At 42.0% G+C, this 22936-nt stretch overlaps 1 protein-coding gene across 4 annotated transcripts in view; it reads right to left on the bottom strand.

Moving 5' to 3' along the window:
* SPPL3 (signal peptide peptidase like 3) overlaps window positions 1–22936 on the bottom strand; it is a 68743-nt gene that overhangs the window by 35365 nt on the left and 10442 nt on the right. The window contains exon 1 of one of the 4 annotated variants that reach the window (XM_083874146.1): window positions 21541–21620. The exons of 1 other annotated variant lie outside the window; for it this stretch is intronic. In XM_083874146.1, coding sequence (XP_083730272.1) covers window positions 21541–21563 — 23 coding nt within the window. In that variant the 5' untranslated portion in view covers window positions 21564–21620. Of the gene's footprint in view, window positions 1–18220; window positions 18544–21540; window positions 21621–22936 lie in introns of those variants that run through there. 2 more of the 4 variants (XM_083874144.1, XM_083874145.1) reach the window with 2 other exon arrangements.

The following is a 22936-nucleotide window of genomic DNA, read 5'->3' as shown; positions in this document are numbered from 1 at the left end:
TTTACTTTGCGAGTTATTGCCAAACAATTCATGCAGCACCTCTGACAGTGTGTTCTGTGACATTCTCTACACACAATAAATTATGTTTTCACTAAAGGAAAATTAAACAAACAGAACCAAATCCAACCTTCTCTCTAAAACAGCGAGAGGACATCAAAACAAGCTCATAAAATTGGCCATAGCCTTACTTTTGAGTATTTTCAAACTATGACACTGAGACTTTAACTTTTTCTAAATTTAGAAAAGTGGGAAAGGAAGACTTCAGCTCTACACTTGTCACTTGTTCATGTCAAGAACTACAAGAAGCTACTTGGGTGTGTAACAGACCCAAAGCCCTGTAAGAGTATCAGGTTACCTTGGCAGACACAAGCACAGAACTCAGCTGAAGCAGTCTGTCTATTTTCCAAACATACAAATATGATCAAAAGGCACATTAATATAAGCAGAAAGTATTATCATTATTCCTGATAATACAAGAAAAATGTGCTGGCAGGGCAAAAATGAGCTTCAAGTAGGTCAAGGAAATACCAGCAACAAATCCAGAAAGTGTAAGGTACATTTCCTTTCTTCCTTGAAGCAGAAGCACTGACTGAAACACCTTTACTATTTTAGTGTGGAAGTGAAAAGCAAGGAGTTAAAAAGAAAAACCAACAAAACAACAACAAAAGCAAAAACCAAACCTTCCATGGAGCTAGAATGAAAAGCTTGAAGTAAAACCTCACACCTGTAATATTGTAATGATAATATTTCATAGTTCAGTACTTCATTTTTTAAGAATAATGCACTGCTATTCACAAAACCAGAAATACAATTCTAAAATAAAAAAGCAACATAATTTGCTTTTTGAAAAGCAAATGCAAGGCAACTTCTTTACAAATACTAAACTCATTTAAACAGGAAATAAATTAGGATCTACATTAGCAGTATGTCAAAGAGCAGCTTTTCACTACTGAATGGATCCCACCCAGAGAGAATGCACAAAGGCGTATCTGAACACACCACGATTCCCATGCTTAGTTCAGTTACAACTGAGGCAGTACAAAGGGGAAATTAAGTTTAAAACTGGGAATTTCCTTCTGTTCTGATGCAATTCACACCTACAAGCACAGGACACACTCCACAAAGTCTCTTAATCAATGGGAAGCAATTACTATTTTACTTAGCACAGAAGGACAACCCAAACAAGCAAATGTGTGTTTATGAGAGGAAGAAAATTTCTGAGCATAAAGCACCAAGATGAGACACTACACACAAATACAGCCAACCAATGCTGTGTATCTGTGCCAAAGGCTGAGTGACTCAGGGTACCATGAAGCAGGAAATAGAACTTCAGCTTCAATTGTTAGCATGGCACTAAATGCACATAAACAGACTCTAATGCAATTAACTTGTTAAAACTGCATATGATTTACTACAGAAGTCAATTAGGGGTTTACATTATGAGCATTATGATCTCCCCATACTGGTGAGCCTACTGATGCCAGTATTTGGATAGATGCTTTTGTTTTCCTGAGGTGTTCTCTTAATTTTCATTCTTTTGAGTCCTGTGGTGTAAGAGCACACAATGTGTCCAGCACAGAAGGGACAGAGGACTGCTGAGGGGGAAGGCAGGGTTGGATATAAATTTAGTTTCAGTGTGAGCACACTTAGTAGCCTGTGACTAGGATGAGGGCAGAGGAGAGTTTCTAAGATGACTAGGAGAGATAGGAACTGAGTTTATTTAGTCTAGAAAAATACACAGTAAGGGGAGAAGCTGCCTTACAGGGAAAAGGAAACATCAAGTGGGAGAACTACAAGATTAAAACAACCTAAAATTGTGTAACTCACAATAGTGGAACTTACACTCTTTCCCAACACCAAACTGTAAACTGATCCAATTTCCCCCTCAAATCCAATTTCTTTTTCCAATTAACATCTCCATAGTCACGGGAACACTAGTGACAACACAAGTAGTGGCAGTTCCTCAAAGTTTCACCCACTGTGCTTTTTTGGGGGAGGGGACACCAAAACCCAAAGAATACAGAAACCAAGTGGACCAGTTCCAAATGTATTACCCAGTATGTTCTTTTCAGCCTTGAGAAACAAGAAAAAGAAGGAGAACATGTCCTACTGCTCTTTTGTACTCACTTATTCTGAACAGTAGATGTTTAATTAAATGGTAATGTTCAGAGATTATTAGAGGCATCTCACATGCTGAGCTGAGCCTCCAAACTCTGAAATGCTTATTAACAGCAAATTTTCTTAACAGCAGCTGTCATGTCTTCAATATTGCATCACATCAACCTTTTGGACAAACTGAAGTACAGGAGTCTTCATGTATGGGACCAAATGAAATCTCCATTTGACCAGCATCACGTTACACCCATTTGAAAACTGAACTAGTTTTATCAGAGATATTGTCATTTAATTGTATCATTCTCCTTCTGCAAATACAGAACTGAAACATACACCCCTGATCCAGCATCAGACAATGCACAGGGTGAGTCTGTAATATTCTGCAAGCTCAGGGATAATCAGGTTTGAAAGCTACTAGAAATCCCAAACAAAACCAAAAGACTGTTTTTACTGGACAAAATGTTTGCCTTTTAAAAAGCAAATTTCTAGCTAAATGCATTCAGATAACATTACACAGGAAAGTAAGGTCTCTCCTGTTTCATGTCATCCACTAATTTGCACCAGTCATTCTAAATACATATTTCATTAATTCAAGCTGTACTCCTTTAATGTGTGTTTGAGGCAAGAGAAACTGCAACACAGCAGAGATCCACTTCTAAAAAGTTGTTTTTCCTTCAATATTCATTAAATGTCACAGCAGAGTCAGATTACATCTTTCCCAGCATAAACTGAACCCAGACAAAATGCCAGTCCAGTCCTGACAGGAGCAGCCACATCAGATTTTTCAAGAGTTAGTAAAAGTCATGACACTTCCAACCACACAGACAGAAAGGAAAACACACAAATGCAAGCCAGGTTAACTTCTATTCTTCTCATCTTTAACAGAATTGCTTTGAAAAGTGCAAACAGACACTTTAGTATGAATCCTGAACCCACAGAAACAATGGTCTCCAATTTTGACAACAACTTAAAATAATTTCCCCAAGGATTAGGGAATTGACAGCTCAATTCTTTTAAGACAAACACAGAACTGCTGGGATGTTCAATAGGGGTGTCCATGCAGCAGCAGGCTCAGAACAACTTAATATATGCCTGGCATCCAGGAGCTAGTATAAAACAAACATGATGTGGTTTTGAACACAGGCTGCTGAGGCCATAGTAGAAGACTCAGCTTTCCAGGAAATTTTACATGCTGGAAGCCTGAATGCTGATCCTTCACCATCTGTTTCAGTTCACATTTTCATGTAATGTATGTAGTGAGTAACAAAATACAAATCTAAGCGAGTGACCAGATTTAAGCAATTCAAATAAACAAAACAGTCTTTTCAACTCATAACAGTCTCCCACTATCAACAGGCAAACAAGTGAAATCAAACTGTGTTTGTGGGGAGGAGCAATCCCTCATCACACCCAAAAACACACAGCTGGAGAGAGCACGTACACACAAGAGTTTTGATATCCTCAAGGGGTACATAAAACATCTATGTATCAAATTGCCTCTTGATAAAATAGCATTTTATCAAGAATATTAGAAAACTGGAATAGTAACCAATATTTGAAAATCTAAAGTTTTCCCTCTTAAGGAAAAAAAAGAGTATAGAGCTAAAGACACTCAAAATGTACTGAGAAAATGAAAAGGGGTATCACAGTTCTTTAAGCAGCACCTGGAAACTGCTATGGGAGAAAAATAACCCTGAGCTGGAAATGCAATGTTTCAGCAATCAACATTTTCGTAACACATTAGCATATTTTCATAAGATTTTTGATCTAGCTATTCAAGGTCCAAACTAGGCAGCCAGGATACATTTTAAAAGCAGCATTCTCTATAATCAAGGGTGCAAGACAGCTCATATAAAAGAGAAATCAGCCTCTTTTTGAAGTTATTTCAGTTTTAATTCATTTAACTTTCACAACTTAACTTGAGGGTTTTTTTCCCATACACATAGAACACACATGGGAAAGACTTAAAGTCATTACAAACAACCTAAATTTTCTACTCCAAATCCTATATCATACCTGTACCATTTTTAAAATTTCTGAATCCAGAAAACTGTTTAACACTGATAGAGAACAATTTTCTCCAATCAACTGATCTCAATTTTTTTTTCCAGCCAGGATGCAAATACTGGAGTCCTAGAAACATTTCAATATAACTTATGTCCCCCATAACCACTCCTAATTTGGCAACTCTGCTTGGTTTCATCCCTGCTCTGGATTCCAAAGTCTCAAAGCCACCTACAAAAATACTACAGACCTAAATCCTCCTGATATCCTTCCATAATCCCAGAGGTACTTTAAGCAACAGACCAGCCTGAAAATACCCAAGTGCCCTGGGAAGACAGAGATTACACTCTGTTGTGCTGCATCTATATTTCTGCTGATATTTCTTGCCCAGAAACAGAATACTTTCTTGGAAAGGGTTCTGTAGTGAACATCCAGATGTTTAACCTTCCTAAAAATAACCAAGTTCACCCTTGGAACAGTCGTAATTCCAGAGCACCCTTCAGGCAAAAGCACTCACATCAGAACTGGAACATAAATTCATTCCAACAAAAGTTGAACTCAGGAAAATGTAGTAGCAAGATGACATAGTTGATCCGAACATTAGAATTTTTGGTTGATTGTTGAAGACACCTACTAAATTTAGACACGATTCACAGTGAGTTTGTCACATGCATTGATTCCTGTACCTAAAAACAACATGCTATTTTGAGACCAAAATAATATTAAAATGCTATTCACTTTCATAGCATTATTCAGATTTGATTGTGCAGAGTGAATAAAGTAAAATGAAAAATTTAAAAATATCCCTTAATCATCCTGAATGTATTATTTGAAAACTACTTTTGCTTCAGAAGTAAAGCACTATGAGGAAGTAGGTAACATAAATTTTAAGCTGTTTTTAAAACACTACCTCATCATTGTTTGGCACTGGGGAGACTTTCAGTTAAGATTTTACACATGAGCAACTGCAGCTTGCGTTGCACAGGATTAAGCACAACAACAACTACAACAGCCCAAAGTTTCAGACATTTTCCCTGCCTGTTTTATTGTCTGTATTTTAAGACAGTTCTAAATAAAAGTATTTGAAATGCAAGAAAAGGCAAATAATTATGTAATATGAACAAAGTTGGGCAACATTTTAATATGAGAAAAAGAGAAAAACGTGACAAAAATGTGACAAATATTATTTGTAGATGAAAAAAAATGAAAATAACTTTACTTCCAAGTGAACTTTTTTTACTCAGGACTGAACACTGGTTTGTCAAAATATTTTTCTCTCTCTCCCAAAATTACTTTTAAATATAATAGTATATCTCTTGGAAAACACATTTTCAACCCCAAACCAATTCTAAAAATACTAAACACATACAAAACCACACACCTCTTAAGGCAAGGGCTCACATTTATTAGTGATGGTGCAGGAAATGTTGAGTTTGCACTTCTGCAAGTCAGAGCCAAGTTCTCAGTCAGCAACCAGGACTTGCTGGCACCTCAGCAGGGAGATGGAAACAGTTCCCTTTTTCTGGAACTGCCTTGCTATCTATAAATTTGTGATGTTCAGTCAAATAGACACAGGTTATTCAAGTCCCTCTTCCCTGAGCACCTAGAGCCCTTCACTTCCAAGAGCAGCTCCCTGTGCAGCAGGTGGAGGAGGACACACTTCCTTCCACCCAGGGCTGACAAGTGTTCTCTGCTCTCTCCATTCCCTTCAGGTACTTCTGCAATCCAAGAGCTGAAGGTTAAAATTCAGCTGATGTGAACAATCACCCCACAACTTCTGATATATTTCTGGTATATACCAGTAAGAATTCAATTAATTTAACTACGTTTTGTATAATAGTTGGTATTTTCTGTCTCTGATTAATAACTATTTGCAAAGGAATGAAATACTAGGATTAAAAGTAGTAAGATTTTAAAGAACTACATGCAAAACATGCATGCAACCCCCTAGAGCTTTTGCTCAATTCAGCTCATGATGAAGTCTTCATTCTTTTCTCTTTCAACAGCTCTCACTTATTATGTTCACCTAAGCAACCCCATGGGAAAGCACAGACATTACTAAATATTAGAAACTCTGTGGAAGGCAAATGCAGGATTTGACCAGGAATGTGATGACAAAGAGTTTGCTCTAGGCTTCTTTCATGTTTTAGAAAGCCAATTTGCTTTCAGTTCATTTTAGGGGGAGAATGACATAGATTCCAGAGACGTAGTCAGCTATATGAAATCTTGTTTCACAAAACAGAAAATAGGAACCACAATGTCTGCTCTCCTGGGAAAAGAGGATAAACATCTAATCACACAGGCCCTCACAAAGGAAAACATTATCTTTTATTAAGAAGAAAGACTAGAAAAACATTCTTTTTCAATATTAGGCATTTGATTTTCTGCAGTAAGTGTGCAACGGCAGTACAACCCAGTTCCAGACATGGTGCAGTATGAACTACCACAATGCCATTGGCAAGGCTGATGATTTTCATCTTTTTCTATCAAGCAAGATTTAGTAATAACTGTTTTTGAAGAGAGAAGAAAGTATACAAATTACCCACCAAATTTCAGGCGAGATGGAATTTAATTCATATTATCTCTAACAACATGAAAAGAAAAAAAAATAGGCAGAAATAGGATCTGGCTTACAGCCACAGCCACAACATAGCACAGAATTATTACTTTTAGAGTCTCCACTATAAGACAACAAAGACATTGCCATCAGCTTTCTTCAGCATTGATACTTCCCCAGTGTTTAACACATGCCTTAATTAGGACTCCTAATTTCTCTTTGAACTCCAAACAACATCAAAATAGTCTGCTGGACTTATTGCTCAGATTGTGCAGTGGCTTCCCACTCATTTCACAGTTACCAAAGAGTCTCCTTTGGGTTTGCAAGACCCGTGTGAGAAACTCTGCTCAGCATGAAACTGCCAGAGTCATCAGTTCCTCAGGGAACTCGTGGCCTTCCCAGTTTCAAGCCCTCAGCACTGAGCAGAAGGGTCTCTTCTCCAGGTGTTTCTCCCCTGTGGAACACAAATCCATCTGGGGCACAGTGCTGCCCCTAACCTGTGTCTCCCTTCAGGAGATAGACCATGAATCAGTAGGTCATGTATCTTCATTGGCAAACCATGAGCCACCTTGGCTGTAACTGTTCTATAAATTTATCAGACAGATAAATTGTGAGTATAAGTAAGCTGTATTTCTTCCCTGCCCATCTTTCTGAGCAATTTTAACAGTGTCTTAATTAGCAGCATGAATTATTTGCCATGGTAATAGGGATATATTCAAAGCACAGAATGATAATTTCCCTGAAAGTTCAAACAAGACACTGGCTGGAGATGCACCTCCTGAGACTTTATTAGGAAAAGACGCATAAAAATGTAATCATCTCTACCATATCCAAGGCCAGACTGTTGCACAAGTGAAAAATTTCCTTACAAAACACAATACAGGTACATGAATGCTGTGATGCTTCTCATGGTGAGCTACGAGAAATGTAAGCAACTAAGCTTAGAAAAGTCCAAGCACAACTGTGCTAGTTCCTAACAAAGTTCAGACAATTGTCACAGGCAAAGTGTGGCAAAACAGCAATTGATTACAGACTTCTGGTGCCACAGCATAAGCCATTCAGTAGCAATTGTTTTCTTTCAAGGGATTAAACAATTATCAATTGCTAAAAGAAAGAAAGAAACAATGAGCCCCCAGGCCAAGCAAATGGCCCAAAGCATAGAAGCCATTCCACCAAACAGAAACACACACCAGCTCCCAATTTCCATTCTGGCTCTATGGAATGTGCCTCAGTGTGGAAATTACACCTGGTACAGAATCCAACTGTTAATAAGCAAAGCGGGTAACTGATTATCCTGTCACTAAACTCTGCTGATATTATGGACTTCCAGTTCTCTCTCAGTGTCATGAAAACAACACAGATCTTAAATCCAACCAACACAGTGACAGAAAGGGTTTCTCAGCCATTCTCTTCACATTTTCTGCTTTAAGTTTTCCTAACTTTGCAGCAGGGAAAGCACAGCTTGGCTGGCAGCAAGGACGGTCTGTCACTCATCTAAACGAGAGCAACACTTCAAGAAGAATTCAGAACCACACCACTACCAAACAGCAGCCAAAACACACCATCTTCCCTCAGCCTTACCCAGCACACCTTCACATTCATGGGATCTTTCTTCTTGGAAAGAATGGAACACTACTCAGTTTGATCAGTTCCCTAATTGTAAAGTCAGAAACAACTTCTGATACATTTAATTCTTACGAAGCAATTCGAAAGAAAATCACTTTTGTGAAGCAAATTGCAAATGGCATTAGAGTTGTGCGGGATTTTTATCACCATTTGGCCTTAGCCCACTTGCCTTGCATCAGAAATGGGTGGGTGGCATATTCTTAAGTTTAGTAAGACTTTTTTTTTTTTAAGCAAAAAAAAGGCCTAGTTACAACATGCTAAAAATTCCCCATCATCAAGAAAACATCCACTCAGCATTGATTACTAAAAATATCTCAACATACATACCCAAGACACGTTTAGTTACAAAACATCTACTACTCAAACCAACTTTTGTTTCCATAATAAGAGCACTACGAATTTCTATTAGTTGGCCATTTTGCAGAGTTACTGTCCTCAGCTGTCTACAACTATAAGAAAGTCTAAATTCTTGTTTCATTTTACAGTGCTTGCACAGAAATACAGGACATCACTCCTCTGATAAGGTCCCACAAGAGATCCATGAATTCACATCATTCCCACAACTATTTTTAAATTATTTCTTTCGTTCCTCTCTCTGTACAAACTGTCAGCAAAAGAATTAATAGTCACAGAAATGAAGGATAAGTTGGATCTCTTTGGATGATTTGGGGCATTATTCAGTGTCCAGAGGGGTCGGGAGATTCTGTGATCTCACTCCAACAAATCTGGAAAGACTATAGCACTGCAGCCTTTCCAAATTAGTCATATAGACACTATAAATAGATTATCACAGAGTTCCAGAACCCTGCTCCTCCAAAGCTATCCATTTCCTATGCAGTAACAAGGTACAGGACATTCAGCAGCCAGTTTCCTAACAGAACTGAAAAACTCCATTACAAAAAAGTTCCAATAGTTGAACTACAATCAGCAAAATAAGGGTGGGATACTATTAGAAACAAGGGATAACAAATTTTCACACTTTACCCTAATGAAAGAGAACTGTATTAGTGTCTTCCAGAAATGGAGCAGTAAGTTATTTGAACCAGGTTCCAGATAACTGAGTCTTTAACATAAGAAAACACATCCTGTCTTCTATTAATGCAATTCAGGCTCATCCCAGCCAGTGACAGCCATCCAAGTCCACAAGTGGCATTTTTCTGAATAAGATCGTTCAAGATAAAAACTCTGCACAATTAATTGCCCAACTCCACCCTTCTCTTGGTCCTCTAACAGCCACATTACCCAAGAGTCAGAATGTGTTGCAGATCCAGGACTAAGTTCATCTAAAGCACAGCTGAGGCAGGCACATCATCCCGGGCACATTTTTTGTCAATGTTCCATCATACACAGAATATTATGGTTGTCATGGTGCCAGCAAGCAGTCAAAAAAGGACAAAAGAAAACAGATTATTATGTGGCAGAAAGGGAAGACTCTCAGGACACACAGGGCAGTTCTTGCTGGCCTGCACTACTCTGCCAAGAACCCCAGAGCAGTGCTGTGCTCAGGCTGTGCCTCAGTCCTGCCAGAGCAGCCCAGGGCCCCGGAGCTCAGCCCGTCTGACACCTGCCAAGGTGTGAACTGAACTCGCTGCTGCTCCCTCACTGCTCCAAGAGCTGCCACTGCCCTGCCGAACAGCACAAATAACCCAGCACCAGAGACAGGACAAGCTGGGTCACCTCTGAAGACCTCAGGAATGACTTCACCTTGAAAATCTTATTGTAATGCTCTGTAAGACAAATGTGTAATAGTTTTGGCAGCTTTGCTTGGACAGGGAACAACACACTGTGCAAAAGGACTACTTCAATATTTATGACAACAAATCTTACTAAATCTGTAACCTGACTTCTTATGGGATGCAGGAGGCGGGTAACAGACTAAACCAAAAAGTTCAGACCGAAGGATGTATCTCCATCTGAAGCAACACAAAGAACACACACAAGAAGTACAGCAGGTTTCCTAACAAGCACACAGAGGAATACCACTACTTGATGCCATACTTGATCACTTATGCTCATCCAGAAGCCAAAACCAGAAGATAAAGTTGATCCTCTCTGATGTGGACAGTTTCACTCAAGACACACAGAAGATACTTGAGTGGCCTAACTTGCTCTCACAGTATTACCTAAAGACAGTCTGCAAATTCCTGCTTAACCTCTTTACCTTTACCAGCTCCATCCTTTATCCCCAGGCTCTCACTCCAGCCCTGCTCCTCGTCTTGCACAGGCATCCCAGGGTTCTAATAAAAGCTGCACTCCAGGAGACCAACCTGTCCCAGACCACCACAAAGTCTGTGCCCAGTTCTGGACTTGGTTACTCTTGACGTACCAGCAGTAGAGAAATTCTTCCATCTAACCTTGTTCTAACTCTCTGGAGTATGATACTCACTGCAGTGAAGGACTAATAGAAGAAGGATTTATTCACATTCATAACATTTCTTTTGCAAGTGACAGAGTCAGTCATGCAGAGCAGAACTCTGACAGCAGAATGTGCTGCAAATCCAATCTCCTTGCTAAGTCACTGCCTCCTCACAAAGCAAATGCAACAACTGAAGAAAAACGGTGGTTCAGAGCAAGAAAGAGCAGGAATACTTGTACTGGAACCACACAGCTGATTTATCTGTGAGACAGAGGTGTTTTTGGCAATGAATGTGACAAAAGGTTAATATATCCATACATGCTGGCACTGCTGGGTTAACACCTAGAACAGGTCCCAGGAAGATACCACAGCAAAGACCCAGAGTCTGGATCTTTTCCCTAAACTAGGAATCATCACTTTGTAGATTACACAGGTTCAAAAATGCAGCTGGCCTAACTGATGGAAGAACACTCACCCAAGACTTAGTGCACAAAGACATTACAGAGTCACCTCAGGTATGGAGGATATTGATCTGAACCCTACATTGCTTCCTAGACAAAACACATCCTTCCATCTCAGTATAAAAAAAAGAAGTCTTTTTTGGAAATTTCATTTCCACAGCAATCCTTGTACTTAAGTTACAAATATGCAGAATACTGTGATACTAATAATGTTTTTAAGTTATCAAGACATAGTGGGTTCTCTAGTATGAAAGAGGTTGGTTGTTTTTATCACAGAAACCAGAAAACAGGATGTCCTGTCACCTACACTGACTCTACCGTTGACTTAAAAAGCCAAATCAAAACCACATCTCACACCTCTGACATTCAGACTGGTATTTATTGATTATGTGCTTAGAAATCCAAACTCTTTTTAGTAATGTATTCAGAAGTCAGATAAAAAAATAAAACTAACAACTAATAGTTTAATCAAAGCATTTAACAATCAAGCCTTAAAATGAACAAGCCAGAACCAAAGTCAAATTGACCAATATGACCTTGTCAGGAAGAGCAGCACTGAGTGCTACTGACAAGTTGTTTTACCCACAGAGTACAGGATTACATACTTTATCACCACGTGCCTGGGTAGAATGAAATATTGTTTTATCAACATTCCATAAAAGAATGAGTTAATACCATCAGCACCCAACTAAGACTCCTCAGTGACAGTGGTAAAAGTACAGTCCTGTGTCAGTCAAAGCTACAGAGTAGCCAGTCTGTCTAGCCAGATTTAAGCAGCTTTCATCATGCTGGCCCTATATTAAGACAAATTTATGTTGTCAGATGATGAGTGGTGAGAATCTGAAACGAACATGACTATTCACAACTGCCCCAAGTCACGAGGGAATTCAGCTGACATGAAAATACAAAATACTGACCATCAAAATGGGCACCTTACTTTAGCCACCTCCTACTGAGAGGCAAACTCAAAAATAAAAGGGCCTTGAGTTGTCCTGAGCTCGACTGGCAAGGCCTGATCCCTGCCTCACAACCTGCATGCAGAAGCACAGGACATTCACACACCCAAGTGCCAGGGTACAGCAGCTGAGTCAGCTCCAGGTGCAAAAAACAGGTAGCAGAACAGGCATAGACTGTTCAACAAACTCTTGCCCAAACAGCAAAGAAGCTTTTCTTCTAAAAACAAAAAGTAGGAAGATTCTTTAAAGAGGGTGTTTTGGAAATCTTTTGAAACTTTTTCCACTAGAGCCCCCCCGCCCCCCCCCCCCCCCCCCATATTTCTGGTTTATGGCAGACTCTTCCCATCTTTTGATTCAGCTTTAAGGTAGTGTGCTTTTTTTATCTGCAAAAATATAAAAAATAAAGAGAAATATAACTAGCTGGAATACTAACATTGGGCTTGTTCTAAGGCACTTAAACATGATAAAGAGGTTCTTTCTGTTCAGTACCATCTGTAACTGCTTACAGCTGCATCTGCTTTAGAAGTAGTCAACCTAGCAGAAAATTAAAGGAAAAAAGTTCAGCTCTTCACTATTTAGCTTTAAAGTTTCCTTTTTCTTGAGGAAAAAAAGAGCACTCTTTAAACTATTTTCAACATAAAGCTTAATTAGATTCTACTCTTCATCTTCAAAACCCTGCAGAGATCATAATATTCCCCATGAGAGCTTTTAGCCCTTTGTGGTAACTTCTTGGAGCAGCTACTGAAGTGAAGGTACAGGATCAGCCACTTGAAGGAGAGTTCAGGGTGCAGATAATCTTTCCTCCAGCACACATCCCATCAATCTGAGCTTCTAAAAAGGACCAACCACAATGACCTTACGCCATCAAACCTAGAAAGCAAGACAGACACACCTCACCTCAGCAGTCTGCAACACAGGCTACAGAAATCCATATAAGCCAGCTCTGTTTGCTCCTTTGCCTCCTGCTATTTCACCTACCTCACCTTTAGCTAACAGTGACCTAGAGAAGGGACTTCCCATTGACTAAATAAGTCTAAGTCACACTACACCTATTTTATCTTGCAAATGGGTCTGACAGAGATGATGGTGAGATAAACCACAACTGTAACCTGAAAGTGGCACCAGTTAAATCATTTCTTTGTATAACAACTCACCATTGAGCCTTGGTCTTACACATCCAATGGATCTGTACCAACAGCTGACTGATACTAACTACAATAATTACTCAGAATTCACTGCTGAATTTCTACCCACTACTAAAGTTTCCAGATAACTTTAAATCAAGTTTTAAGCCTGCCCTATCTATCTGACCAGGGAAGGGATGTCAGATGGCCAGGAGCCACAAGACACCAGAGCTAAGACTGAGTGGAGCCATAACTCAGCTGCTGTGCTCATGTCTGTCCTGCTAATTGCGCTACCGCAGAGCTCAAACATTTTGTAATTCTGGTTCTTGTCCAAGCTGTGCTATCTCAACTGGAGTCAGTTCAGACTGACTGATTACTGGAATAATAAGCTGGGCTTATCATTCCAGTAATGACTGAAATTAAAATAAAACCTGAGGATATACTTGCTACTAGCTTAACGCATGTAGAGAACCCCTCTGCAAAACTGTCTGTGCTGTAGAGAGACGTGCTCCAAATTTACAGGCTGAGATCACCTGGTGTTTTGTACCACCTGAAACTGCACCACAAATCCATCTGTACAAGTTTTTGCTATTCTAACATGAAGCTGCTATTTGCAGGACTAGTGTCGTGAGAAAATGGTGTAAGCAGAGCTCCCAGACTCCTGTGATTCAGTGAAACACTATCAATTCTTAACATTTCTGTTGATCTCGAAACTTCTGAAATACTTTGAAATATACTTAAAATTATGTATCATTGCAAATTTACTAGAAGTTACCTGCTGGCTACTTCTCAGATGAACAAAAGGACTTTTTAAAGATACTTCTGTCCAAAACACAGCAGAGTCCATAGGAAGGAAGAAGGAAATTTGGACTTCCAAAATCAGCAAGCAGAGAAGCACTAACTGTGTACAACTAAGAGGACTGAAGGATGCTGGGCTTTAACAGTCAGTAGTTAATGCTGCACAGAACTATTTTTTCCTTTTAGATGAACTGAAGGATAATCCAGATTCAAACCTATTTCTTGAGTAGGCAAGGTAAACTTGCCAACTCATGGCTGAAGATAAAGACTGTGTATGACCAGAGGGTGGAAGCCCCTGGGCCTCCTCCTGCTTCCCCCACACAACCTTTGCTGTAGAGGTGCCTGCAGGAACAAGGTTATGGCACAAAAATGGAAGAGAATCCTTTCACAGTCTTTGGCTACATACCTGCCTGCATGGGAAAATAACTTTTTGGGTCAAAAGTCTATGAACTAGCTACAGGAAATAAAGGAAGAACATCCAAACCTGGAGTCACAGTAGGAAAAAAATAAGAGTCAAACAGTGCAATTTTCCCTTCAGATTCCACTGGTCAGGGAAAATGCTGCCATATACAAACTCTGAGATATGATTTTTATCCCTCCAACTTCTACATTGTCAGCTTCAGTAATAAAGGAGGAATCTTAAACATAACAGTAAATCTTAAACTGTACAGTAGAGAATTATCTTCTTAGTGCATTCTCTGCTACTTTATGACACTGGCTGTGATGGTTTTAAAGAACCTCCTTTCTGACATCCTGAAAAAACAGTAACTTCAGCCTTATTTCATACATTTATTATTTTTAATCCTCCTTGCTGTAAGATATTAACAAAGTTTACTTGGTTAGTTACCAGTTACAAAGTATCCCTCCAAAAAGACAGCAGAACATTTGGACTCTCTGACAGCCCTGTCTATACCATAACACTTAATGTGACACCCAGACATGGAGGATATCCAAGGGAATCTGAGACCTCAGGCGTAGGTCTGGCCCTAAAAAGAAAGACTCAACAGAATCTAATAATGAAGATGACAGCAACACAGCTACACAATTAATGAGCTCTGGGATAATGTCATCATGGTGGTTCTAGTGGACAGAGAGACACTTAATGTATCGTGAGAGCTGAGCTGCTCTCAGAAGCACAAGAGGGAAGAACCCTGGTCTGGCAGATCAGAGTATTTCAGGCACAGACACCAAAAGATTTACAAGAACAGATCATCAACATAAGCATCCTTGGAAGAATTAAAGAGAAAGGGGATCAGCAAGTGTTGCAATGACACATATGCTCCATTAATCTTATTAAATCATCACCTTTCAGAGTAGCTCTGACTGCCTGGATCCTGTCCAGGCACACCAGCCTGTGCTTCACTCCACACAACTGCTCATCACTGCAAGCTTTAATCCTAATCACTGACACTAAAGCAATGGAGCACCAGAAAGAAAATGTGCACAGCTTTTCTCCTACAAATTTCACCCTTGGTTCTTTGTGGAAGCTTTCTTCATATGCCACCAGAATCAAATTAGATTGTTTTGGCTAAACAACTTGTGCCAATTATTTGCTTTTAGAGTATATTCCAATGCTTAAGAGTCCTCATAAAATGTCAAAGGGCAATAAAAACAATGGTACCTGTGCCACGCATGTTGACACATCACATTATCAAAATAATGAAATAAAATAGCTGAGATACTGAAAAAGATCAGAGTCTGCTCTGCTCTTCTTTCAAATTTTAGGAGATAAGAATCGCTGCATTTTAAAAAGCATGACACATTTTTCAGAGTACTTTTTGTAGGAAGTTTTCCTAAGTACCCATTTTTTGGCATTGTGTTTCTGTGACAAATGACTGAGTTTTCAGCAACTGAATCTAGTATTAAAAATAGTGATATTCACGAAAACACAACTTAAGAACTCAATATCCTCAATTAATTTGTCTGGTGGGTCCCACAAAATTCCTCAAATTCCAACAGCATCAGGCTGCTTAACTCATGCGAAAATCCCAAAGTGCACAAAATAAGTAATCTATTGGATCCTACACTTCAGTAGAAGAAAGAGATGCTCTCAGGTCCATCAAACCTCACACAAACCACAAGAACAAGTATTGATATTGGTGGATCCACACACCTAAACACTCACCTGTGACACAATAAATCATATTCAGGTCACCTTCTGTTCATGGAGATTCAACCTTTCATCCCTAGAAAAGCAGCCTGAACTACCCCCACAGACTACAGACCCTTCAGTCTTCCCAACCAGGTTTTTATCCAGGCAGGAAGTGGAATCCAAGTCCCTCCCTGCCAGTCCCAGGCAGAAAGGCATGCCTGCCTCCTGACCCAGCAAATATTTACAGTATTCTATACCAAGTGAAACAGATTTAAGTGACACACAAAGCTCAAACTCTGAATAACACATAGTTTGGTGAAGAGAACACTCCCCTAGAAGGTGAGAGATGCAAGGCCAGAAACCCTGAGGGATGGACCTGATCTCCTGCATCCTAGCCAAGATCTCCAGTCACTGGGTAAAACTAAAGGAACCACTAACTTCTATTACCATGGTACCCTGAAAAGGTTAAATGCAGAACTGACAGAAATACTAATTAAAATAGGTGACAGAAATCTTAATTAAAAGAGGTACTGCACACCAGCACCAAGAGAAAACCGGTTTATGTTCTCCACTTTAATTTTTTTCTTAAAGAATAATCAATATATTAGTAAATACAGCCTTACAATTACCAATCACCGACAGGAGGATTTTTTTTCCTTGTGCTAATCAGTCACTATACACACATACATTCAAGTAACTGTAAACTTCCACTAATCCTATGCTCTTTGCTTTATTTGTCTTTCAGCCCAGTGCTGTCTGTAGACAGTGCCCTGTCTACATGATACACAGCCTGAGATAGCAAAAGCTCCAGGGAGAGAAACAAACAAGTGAAGTGAGACTGGTCCTGAAAGACAAACATATGAACTCCAAACCTGATATTCTCAAATTTACTGAGGTTTAAGTCACTTTTCTCATGCCAGATACTCACGCACATTCACACAATGACATCCTTGTTCTCAGGAGGCTCCAAACAATCCTTAAAATGGAATGTGGCCGGTAATTTCAGTTCCTGAAAAATGTAAGACTATGGGCCAAGCTCCTGGTTTGCATGCCAGGATTTCATGACAGATTTTTGACAGCAGCACAGCAGAATTTCATCTATGTGCTTTGCAATCTGTTGCCTATCAAGTGCAATATTTTAAAAATTCAGGTAAATTATTTGTTTTCTGTTGTAAACTGCCTCTCATCCTCAAAACACCTTAATTAGACAGTTAAGGTCTCCCAACCTAAACTGAGCAAACAAGTAGAAAATCTTGAATGCAAAAAATTATTTTACTAGTACTTGACAAGTTCTGTCAACAAGCTGTAGCTCCTCTTACTCCCTGCCCTCCCACATACACATCTAATCCAGCCAACTGAGACTTGAAAGCACCACCTGAGTCTTCTGGAAGAAACTGCATTTTAATTCATGGCAGCAGCATGTGAAATGCTAAATTGCAATCAAAGCAAATTCTCAGACCTCTGAATCTAGAAAGACTTCTAACACCAACCAATTTGAATTCTCCCAGGAGCAAAGACAGCACTCTGCACTTACACTTATTCCAAAACCCGGTAGTTTGATTACTCTGACACATCATTAGATTTAATTTCCACACCCTTTGCATTATGAAGAGAAGCTTCTAAATATATCACCATTTCAGTCATGAAACATTTGATGGCTAATACAAGAATCATCCCACTGATTATAACATTTAAGAGGGAGTTCAGTTGTTTTTAAGATTAGTGACTCAATACAGTGCCTTCTTTTTTTGTTCTTAGCTTGCTCTCCCAGTCTGTCTCCTAATCACCACCCTGAGAGGGCACGCATGGCAATCCAAATTACTTATAAAATACTCTTGGAAAGGAAATATTAACAATACATTCGATTTTGGTGTCGAAATCCCCTTCTTTGCTCTTCACAAATGAAGGAAGCTGTGAAAATCTTTTGTGCATTCAAAGGGCAAAAAAAGAACAAAGCAATCTCTATTGCCAGGCTGGCCAGCAGTAAAAAGGGAGGGGGTGTTACATCAGGCCTTGAAAAACACTAAACACCTACTAACTGCAGATAAACAAGATAGGAATGGTGCTGTGCCTTCTCAAGAGGCTCCAGCACAAAAACCACACCACAAAATGCTCGAAATTAGGGACAAACCAAGTATCTGACAAAGTAATGATCGAGGTCCTGCTGCTTCCATACTCATCTGCTGTCACACCTCCAAGAGCTTGGTGCCTGAAGATAAATTTCTTGGTATTTATTAATCTCTTACACACACACACACAAATACATATATTTATTGCTCTGCCCATATTTATTCCCTCCTCTGCTGTAGCAGAAACTTTTGTCACTACCCAGTTCCATTTCCTTGCTGAAGCACCGACAGGAAGCAAGGGGAAAATGGGTATTCAACAACTTCTTTCCTCTCCCATTCAATTCCACTTGTAGAAAACTAATTTTAGCTCCTATTTAATCTACAAAACCATGAACAACCTTGCCATGCAGGAGTATCATACACAGCTCTCCTTTCCTTCTATTATTGCAGGAATTTGACAAAGAAAGTTTCTTTACTCACTACTGAAAAGCATTTGATTCAAACATCCTTTCTTTTAAAAAGTCCATATTCTTTGAAAGAGTACTTTCATCTGGGACTTATCCCACATTTCACATTAAAATTAGCTTTTCCAGGAAAACAGTATTCTTTTTCACCAGCAAAATTCTCAGATGAGCCTCCTTTCAGGATAAGACACCTCTATCTGAAATACTGGCTCAGCAAGATGACTTTAAGACACCTAAAAAGAGTTAAATAAAAGTACGTATAGTTATAGTGTGGGAATTACTGAAGGAAAAAATAAGTTGTCAGGAATACCTTACAAAAGAAGGAAGGAATACCCTACAAAAACAGTGTCAAAAGATAATTCATGTATTTTAAACTATGACAGAGATGGGGGAAAAGCATAACTCTCTCCTTCTTAGATCTTAATAAAAGAAGATAACTGAATTCAGTTCACTTGGAAATTAAAATAAATATATAAGCCTACCTTAAAATCTTAGATTCATATTTACAAAACAACTAATATAGCCATATGACAATTAGTTCTCATCTCTTGAAAACATCATCATTAACAAGACTGTCAGTCACTGAAATAAGCCCTATTTTTCATGTTTGCCAGTGCTCATGTCCCCTACTCACAGCTCGCAAATACCTTTTCTCAAAGTATTTTTAACATAACTGAGGCTTTTTTTTTTTCCCCAAAAAACTCAAACCCAGAGTCAGCCTTTATCATACCTTATGAAGCTACAGTGGTTCAACAACGTGTGCAGACAGTCAGGGACAAACAGATGTAAGCAAGCCTTATGCACCTGGACAAAAGGGAAGTGCTACTGCAGGCAGGAACAATTCACATCCATGCAGAGACAGGGGTATGGAAGGACTTTTCTTAATGCCAGATGATGTATTTTCAGCTGTGAAGTGAAGTCTGTGTACAGCAGCTGGACACTGCCCCACAGAACACCCCTGTTCTTGGAAAGCTGCCTTTGTAACAGAGAAAGGACCAGGTCTGGCACATGGACAGGGTAGGATGGGCCAACCTCCAACGGGAGCTCCTGCCCCAGCTCCTGGGCACAGCTCATGAGCACCAGGGGACAAAAACTCCTCGGGGGACAAAATGCACATTTCTCCTAAAAGTGCCAAAGCACTGCCCAATTTTATGCTGAGCTGCATTACCATAACTGAATAAACTGAGGGAAGATTGCTGTTAAAAGTGTAAGTAATGAAATATCCAGAGAGGAGAGAGCGTGAATGAAATTGGATTTTGCTCTGTCCACTGCTCTCAGGCAAGGCCAGTTACAGGTAAAAATGCAAAGTGACAGAAACCTCAGATCTATGAGGACACCATAGAGACACAGACATAAAGTTACAGTGGTTTAGGACATAAGCATCATGTCCTCATTCTGCTACAACCTCAGTAATGTAAAAGAATTTCCACTCTTCAGATCCACCTAGCACACAGTGAACACCTTAAATCACAATTTCCTTCCCCTAAAATACACAGTCTACAGAAGTGCAAATCCTTCTCCCAGCCTCTGCTAAAAATCCTCCCTTTAGACTATCACCATGGCAAAAACACTCATTCAAAAAGCAAATGAGTTAAGATCAAAATAATGTATAACTGACACTTTGTTTCATTTACTTCTCTCCAGAAAGCTGACAAATCCCAGAGTTTATGAATTTATCATTTCATTCTGCAATTAAAACACACCAAGACACATTTAACTGAACTACATCAAACTGCCTAAATCTGTACCAATATTCATTTACTGTGTCAATACATAAACAATCTTTTAAGTCAACAGAGTTGTCTTTTCACTGCTGTTTTAAAGCAGACCAGACCACTGCCTGAACTGAGCCTGTGAAACAAAATAAGAAAATCTAAAAAGCAGAAGACTGGTACAAATACTGGTTCCTGACAGAGAAGAGACAGGAGAGGGAAGAAGGGGCTGCCAAAGTCTCAACATGTGGCAGAACAGAAATCCCCACTGGGTTCCAAGTTTCAAAAAGTAGTGGGAGCATTCAGAATAAAGATATCTGCTGCATATTCAATCCCTTTTCCACATTCAGCACATACCGAGGTCAAAAACTAAGATTTAACTCCTTTTTAAATAAAGGACTTATTTCAAAACAAGTAACTTTTTTCAAAAAAATTTAAGAAACAACTCTGGATGACATCACTAGATGTAAAATGCAGTGAGAACATCACGATAAATTGCTGCAGTGACCAGGTCAATAGAGATGATGTGCAGGTAAATTATTTGAGATATTTTGGCTGTGATCCACGACAGAACAAACCCCCCAGATTTATAGGAAGAAACTGCACCCCATCTCTTTGATCCACGGCCAGCTAGGCCCGAGACAGTGTCAGGACACAGAAAAAAATGCCCTCTCATTTGCTATACTTCACGTCTTTCCACAGGAACTGGTCTCTTCCCCGTCGTTCTATTTCCTGTACACAGACCGAGCCTATTGTCGCTAGGTGAAAACACACACACATGCCACCGACTTACCAGCCTACACCGGCATAAATCTCCTCTTAGGCAGAGGTGACCTGCAGCCTCACAGTGAATGAGCTCCTGTCCCTCCCCCGGCCCGGCGGATGGCAGGGCCGGCCGTGCAGGGCTCAGCTCACCCGGAGCCCCCCGGGACAGGGGCTGACACAGCCCCGCCGGGGCTCCCGGCGATGCTCTCCCGCTGCGAGGGGATCCGCACGGCCCGGCCGGCCCGTCCCTCCTCCCTTCCCCCTAATCCCTCCTCCTCAGCCCGCAGCCCCTCCGCCAGCAGCTCCCTCCCGGCCCGGCCCGGCCCCGCCGCAGCGCCCCCCTCGCCGGTCCCCCCGCCCGCCCGGGACACCGGCCCCGCGAGGGGCCGCGCTCGGCCCGCCCGGCCCGGAGCCCCCCGTGGCCTCGGCCCCGCGCCTCACCAGGAGTAGGTCTGCTCCGCCATGGCTGCGGCTGGGCGGCCGGCGCTGGGCTCTGCGGGGCGGCCGGGCCCGGGCTCCTCCTCCGCCTCCTCCTCCGCCTCCTCCTCGCGGGCTCCGGGGCTCAGTGGCGGCCCCGCTGCGGCTCCCGGCCCAACATGGCGGCGGCTGCGAGGAGGGAGGGGAGCCGAGGGGGGGTCCCCGCGCGGGCGGGAAGGGCGATGGTGGCGGCGGGGCGGGCGGAGGTTCAGCAGCCGCGACGCGAGGCCGCGCTAGGGCGCCGGCGAGGCCTCATGGCCGGCGGGGCGGCGGCGGCGGCGGCGGAGGCGGCGCGGGGCGGGGCGGGGCGGGGGCGGGAGGCGGCGGCACCGGGCGGCCGGGCCAGGCCGCGCCGCGTGCCCGCGCTCGCGCACGGCGGGGGCGGGGCCGCGCCGGGGGGCGGGGCCCGAGCGGCGCGCGGGGGGTCACGTGCCCACAACACCTTCACGTGCCGCCGCCGCCGGCCGCGCGCAGGCGCCGTGGGGGGGAGGCGGCGGGCGGACGGGCGCTGCTTGTCGGGCCCGGCCGCGGCGGAGCCGCCCCGCGGGCGGGCGGGTGGGTTCGCTCGGACACCGCGGGGCAGCCTCGCCGCTGGCGGGGCCGGGGAGAGGCGGGGGACGGAGCTCCTTCCGGCAGAGAAGCAGCGGGTGGATTTTGGGGCTGGGGGCTTCCCGCGAGGAGGTGAATCCCGAGCCGGCGTTTCCTTTCCCGCAGCTCCCCCGGGGCGTGCGGGGTGCGGGAGGGCGAGCGCGGCCCGGGCTGTGGGCCGGGGAGGGACCCGGGGCTGCCCCCGCTGGTTCCCGCAGGCCGCAGGAGTCCCGGACTGCCCAGGAGTTTGTGGTGCCGCTGTGATGTTTGTGATGTGGCGCGGGGTTCCTCTGGACGGGGGTTGGGTTGTAAATGCACCGTTCAGGTAAAACAGTTTGTAACTGCGGTGTTCATTCATCGAACACACAGTCCGTGTTTCTGGAGACGGCTGTGGTTTTGAATTTGTGATCTTTGAAACCAGGTAAAACCAATATGATCAAATGCTCAAAATGTTGGAGTTTTTTAAGGAAAGAAAATAATATTTCAGATACTTTGACCAAATAAAAATCACGTGCTTCATCTCATGGCCAGCCCGATATTAAACCTGTGCGAGTCTCGGGCAGAGAAACTGCCGTGTGGACATTGGCCTCGTCTCTCCTCGCCGGTCTCTGCTGCCAAACCCTCAGCCCTTCATTACGGTCCTGCCAAATGCAGAACTCGCACTTTCTGCCCGGTTTGCTCGCGTGAGTGAGCCTGACCTCCTGCGAGTTCAGTTGCAGCGATTTTGTGCAAGTGGGGCTTTGCAGAGCTTGGATCAATTGTTGCAGTCCAG

Source organism: Zosterops lateralis (genome assembly GCF_965231275.1).
Source record: "Zosterops lateralis genome assembly, chromosome: 17".
Lineage (NCBI taxonomy): Eukaryota > Metazoa > Chordata > Aves > Passeriformes > Zosteropidae > Zosterops > Zosterops lateralis.
The sequence above is the reverse complement of the archived record's forward strand: the minus strand, read 5'-3'. Positions and strand labels throughout refer to the sequence as shown.